The sequence below is a fragment of the Ctenocephalides felis genome, unplaced genomic scaffold (assembly GCF_003426905.1).
Source record: "Ctenocephalides felis isolate EL2017-DRISC unplaced genomic scaffold, ASM342690v1 CF-g0.4_SCAFFOLD_02926, whole genome shotgun sequence".
NCBI classification, from domain to species: Eukaryota; Metazoa; Arthropoda; class Insecta; order Siphonaptera; family Pulicidae; genus Ctenocephalides; species Ctenocephalides felis.
The window spans coordinates 89,001-95,000 of NW_020539080.1; the positions used below are offsets into that span (position 1 = coordinate 89,001).

General features: G+C 38.1%; 1 protein-coding gene across 1 annotated transcript; it reads left to right on the plus strand.

Moving 5' to 3' along the window:
- Positions 1-3,048: 3,048 nt before the first annotated feature.
- LOC113381489 lies at positions 3,049-5,634 on the plus strand (the record flags this gene model as incomplete). The annotated part of the gene is made up of 2 exons (XM_026620384.1): positions 3,049-5,253; positions 5,362-5,634. Coding segments are annotated over exons 1-2 (2,478 nt in total), but the record flags the coding sequence as incomplete, so codon positions are not given.
- Between the last annotated feature and the right edge of the window lie 366 nt (positions 5,635-6,000).

Below are 6,000 nucleotides of genomic sequence, written 5' to 3' on the forward strand. Positions count from 1 at the left end.
AATTGAATGATTCAAAAAACATTCTGATTGTGTTGACATAACAATTGCTATAAAAAAAATATTTCGTTCAATATACCTCGAACATTTCGTTATGGTACAGGAAGTTTCAGCAATTTGCCTTAAGGCACGATGCCATACGCCACTAGTTTTTGTTAGTTTTATGTTTAATTATGCATTAACTGAATAATTTTTTTATAGTTCAAAACAACCAGACGTTTTTTTTTAAAAAAAAAAAGTGTAAAAAAATATGTTCAATGTGACAGCCATTTCTGTTCATGCGAGGCGACGCTACACATATCAGTTTGGTCTTACGAGTATTTTTACGGGGCCCGCCTATAGTGTGTAAGCTAGGAAAATGATAAATTTGGTTATAATGCATGATTTGTATCGTGTAATAATATAAGGGTGTTCAATATATTAATATACATACCGTGAATGGTGATATTCTCTGCTAAAACTTTCAATAAGCATTTGACATATAATAACCTAACCTCACAAATATATTTCACCGTATGCTTATTATCAAATCACAATTGGCAACATAAAAATACATAATATGTTTCCAACCGTCACCGTAGCTCATAGAAACGCATCGTAATGCGTTAACTCCTGCATTGAATTCGTGGCTTTATGGTTTTTGTCTAGAGTGGTAGACTCTCGACAGAACTCAAACTATGGCGAAATGTCAAAATGTTTTTTAATTAAATAATATAAAATTTCGGCTATTAATTGAGATTTTTATTATATCCTATGTCCTAAATGGGATCCATATGTACACGGTGAGCAAAACCAATTTTAAATCGGTTCAGTATTTTAGGCGTCCATAGAGGACAACGCCTGTGACACTAAATTTATATATATTAAGATATATATATATATATATATATATATATATATATATCTTCTATATATATAAAAATAAGTCGGGTTTTCCTTCCTGACGAAATAACTCCAGAACGCGCGAACCGATTTCGACAATTTTACATTCGTTGGAAAGGTCTCGGGCTCCGCAAGGTTTATAGCTAAGAAAATTTAAAAAAATTCAACAGAAAAACGGAAAACATATTTTCTTTTTTTACATGCGGCGTCATCTCTAAAACTTAGCATGTACTACAAACCAAACCGCAGTCGGTAGATGGCGCCGGTAGATATATTGTTTGACATCTCAATGTTCACCGTTCAGTTAAATTCAGTTGACAAACCGGCATTGTGTTTACAGTGAAATTGTGCAAAAAAGTTAAATAAGTTATTCTTTTCCGTATATCACGTGTTTTGTGCAAATTTTTGTCTTTAAAGCAGGCGTTGCTCTTTAAGGTGGTAAGTTAAACTGTGTAAATTATGTGGATAGTGCATTTGAGTTTAAATTCACCACTCTGTCCATAGTCTGAAATGCCTATAGGACGACGTGCGAACATCGGTCGCCGCACAAGACATGCAAGCCAGCAGCAAGTGTATTTACTAAACTTAAGCGAATGCAGACAAAATATAATAAGACAAAATGCCCGGTTAAGACAACGCATCAGTACACGTAGATCATTGACATCATACAATCGCTTGGCATTCCAGTATGATCCCACTGCAAACTACAGTGATGATAAAAATTTTGATATTGGACCAATGACGACTATATACCGATATTGCAATGCGTTAAAGTTCAAAAGAGAAACGGCTGGATTGTGCTGCGCAACTGGAAAAGTAAAACTGGATCCATTACTTGCACCACCAGTGCCACTGAAATCATTGTTTGATGGAAGTGACCCCGATTCCAGCCATTTTCTTCAACACATCCTTCAATACAATAACTGCTTTCGCATGACTTCCTTTGGAGCTAATATCATTCAAGAAGGCGGCTTCATGCCGACTTGCAAGGTAAGAGATACAACGCACATAACCAATTACTCACACCAACACAATGAATTGCACACCACACACTACACCATCACACGATCAGAAGTTACACCGTATTCTTCAACTAATGATTGTTTGCAATTACAGATACAAGGACAAATATACCATTTGCATGGTTCAATGGTGCCAACACCAAATGAACAGCATCAATTTCTGCAAATATATTTAATTTCGTCGATGGTGGATCAGCTGAATGTGCAGTGCAATATGCAGGAAGAGTTAAAGAGACGAGTTATTGAACAGTTGCAATCATTTTTTCACGCTAATAATGCTGTGGTTAACATGTTCAAAACAGCATTGGAACAAATGCCATCAGATACGCACAAATTTATCATAAGAGCGGATTGTACCCCAAGAGGTAAACATGTGCGAAGATTCAATGCACCCACCGTTAATGATGTTGCTGCAATTATTGTTGGCGATCCAACTAAATCGCGAGACATTGTCGTTCAGCGAAGAAGCAATATCATGCATCGCGTAAACGAGACACATCGTTTGTACGACGCGTTACAATATCCAATCATTTATTGGCAAGGGCAAGACGGTTACGACATCACGTTGAAGATGGTCGATCCAATTACAGGTGCAATATTAACACACTAATTATTTTTATTATTGCTATTATTTGTTTCCATTAACAATTCATTTCATTTTGCATTTTCAGGCTTATCAACGAATAAAAATTTAAGCGCTATGAAATACTATGCATATCGTATGATGATTCGTTCACATGAGGAGAATGTCATTCTGAAGTGCCGTCGGCTATTCCAGCAATTCGCTGTCGACATGTATTTCAAAGTCGAGACCGAACGTTTAGCGTTCATTCGATTCAATCAGGCAAAGCTACGATCTGAGGACTATATACACTTGCGAGATGCTATTCATTCAGATGGTGATGTTCAGAATATTGGACGTCTCACGATTCTCCCATCATCTTATACCGGAAGTCCACGCCACATGCACGAATACGCTCAAGACGCTATGACTTACGTGCGACATTATGGAACTCCGGATTTATTTATTACGTTCACTTGCAATCCGAAGTAGACGGAAATTGAACGTGAGTTGGAAATAGGCCGAAAACCGCAAGATCGCCATGACATAACAGCCAGAGTATTTCAGCAAAAACTCAAGGTTATGATGGATGTGCTTACAAAGTATCGAGTTTTTGGTGACACACGTTGTTATATGTACTCAGTGGAATGGCAGAAGCGTGGACTACCGCATGCTCATATCCTAATTTGGTTGCTGAATAAATTACATTCAAATGAAGTGGATGACATCATATCAGCTGAAATTCCTGATCCAGTCACTGATCCCCATCTACACGATATTGTGACGACACAGATGGTGCATGGACCGTGCGGTGCATTAAATCCATTATCGCCTTGCATGGCTAATGGAAAGTGCACAAAACGATATCCGCGACCGTTAGTTGCTGATACATTCACAGGGAACGATGGATATCCAGTTTATCGTCGGCGTTCAAAAGAAGAAAATGGTCGAACTATCAAAGTTAAAGTTCAAAATCAAGAGATCGAGATCGGAAATGAATTTATTGTACCATATTGCCCGCTGCTATCTCGAATTTTCAGAACACATGCAAACGTTGAAAGTTGTCATTCGGCCAAATCAATCAAATATTTGTGCAAGTACGTCACAAAAGGCACCGACATGACTGTGTTTGGTATTGCGTCGGAAAATGCGAATGACGAAATTAGCAGCTTCCAAATTGGCAGATACGTCAGTAGTAATGAAGCACTGTGGCGATTATTGTCATTTCAAATTCATAAGAGATATCCCACAGTTATGCATTTAGCAGTGCATTTGGAAAACGGCCAAAGAGTTTACTTCACTGAGGCTAATGCGGCACAGCGAGCTGAGAGACCACCATCGACAACATTGACTAGCTTCTTTGCTATGTGTGAAGCAGATCCATTCGCAGCGACGCTGATGTACGTTGATATGCCTAAGTATTACACTTGGAATCAATCAACAAAGAATTTCCAACGCCGCAAACAAGGAACCCCAATTCCAGATTGGCCACATGTGTTTTCCACGGATGCACTTGGTCGCATATATACTGTTCATCCTAGAAGTGATGAATGTTTTTATTTGCGACTTCTGTTGGTAAATGTACGTGGACGAAAATCATTTGTGCATTTGAAAACTGTGAATGGCCACCGATGTCAAACATATCGAGAAGCATGTCAACTATTGGGTTTGCTGGAGAACGATTCTCATTGGGATCTAACACTTGCGGATTCAGTTGTTTCATCAAATGCGTACCAAATACGAACGCTGTTCGCAATTATCATCACCACATGCTTTCCTTCACAACCAATACAATTATGGAACAAATACAAAGACGACATATGTGAAGATATCTTGCATCGCTTGCGCATTCAAACTAACAATCCTGATATCCAAATAACCGATGAAATCTACAATGAAGGATTGATTCTGATTGAGGATCAATGCTTGACTATTGCAAACAAGCTACTAATTGAAGTAGGAATGATTGCGCCAAATCGATCGATGCACGATGCATTCAACCAAGAATTAAATCGAGAGCTGCAATACAATGTTGATACATTGCAAGAATTCGTTCGAATTAATGTGCCGTTGCTGAATGAACAGCAAAAACAAGTATACGAAACTTTAATGCAAGCGGTGGCCAATAATACTGGTGGTCTATTCTTCCTGGACGCACCTGGAGGAACAGGGAAAACATTTGTCATTTCATTGATTTTGGCCACTATTCGATCAAGATGTGACATAGCTTTAGCGTTAGCATCATCTGGAATTGCAGCGACTCTTCTAGATGGAGGTCGTACTGCACATTCTGCACTTAAGTTGCCACTCAATTTAAACACAATTGATACTCCAACATGCAATATTTCCCGATCCAGTGCAATGGGAAAATTGTTGACGCAATGCAAGCTCATTGTTTGGGATGAGTGCACAATGGCGCACAAGAAATCACTTGAAGCATTTAACTTTACACTGAAAGATCTTCGGCGAAATAACAACATCTTTGGCGGCTTGATGATATTGTTGGCAGGCGATTTCAGGCAGACGTTGCCAGTAATTCCCCGTGGAACGCCTACAGATGAATTGAATGCTTGCCTGAAAGCATCACCGTTATGGAATAACGTAAAAACATTATCGCTAACCACTAATATGAGAGTTCAACTTCAAACTGATCAAAGTGCTGCACAATTTTTCAAACAATTGTTAGCTGTTGGAAATGGGAAAGTCCCAGTTGATGCGACATCTGGATTAATTACTCTTACCAATGACTTTTGCCGATTTGTAGATTCTCAATTAGAACTTATTGAAAATGTTTTCCCAAACATTAGCGAAAATTATCAGAATTATGCTTGGTTAAGTCAACGAGCAATTCTTGCCGCAAAAAATAATGATGTGCACGCATTGAATTTTGCCATTCAGTCAAAAATTGCTGGCGATTTGGTGACATACAAATCCATTGATTCCATAACAAATCCCGATGATGTAGTAAATTATCCAACGAAGTTTTTGAACTCTCTGGAGTTACCAGGATTTCCACCACATAACTTGCAACTCAAAGTTGGCACTGTTATAATGACATTGCGTAATTTGAATCCACCGCAACTTTGCAACGGTACTCGACTTTCAGTAAGAAGACTTATGCCGAATTTGATTGAGGCAACCATTATTAACGGAAAGTACGCAGCTGAAAATGTATATATTCCTCGAATACCAATGATTCCGACTGGTCTTCCGTTTGACTTCAAACGATTACAATTTCCAGTTCGCCTTGCGTTTGCAATGTCAATTAACAAGTCGCAAGGTCAATCGCTTAGTGTTTGCGGTATAAATTTAGAAAATCATTGTTTTTCGCATGGCCAGTTGTACGTTGCCTGTTTACGAGTTGGGAAACCATCCGCTTTGTTTGTGTTAGGCCAAAAAACAAAAAATGTTGTTTACCAAAAGGCTCTTCAATAAAACATATAATTTGCAGATTCACTTTCTTCTACTTAGAGAACTTCAACTCATTTTTGTAATCAAAATAAATTCATTACTGTTGTGTAATAAAATCAAATTTTT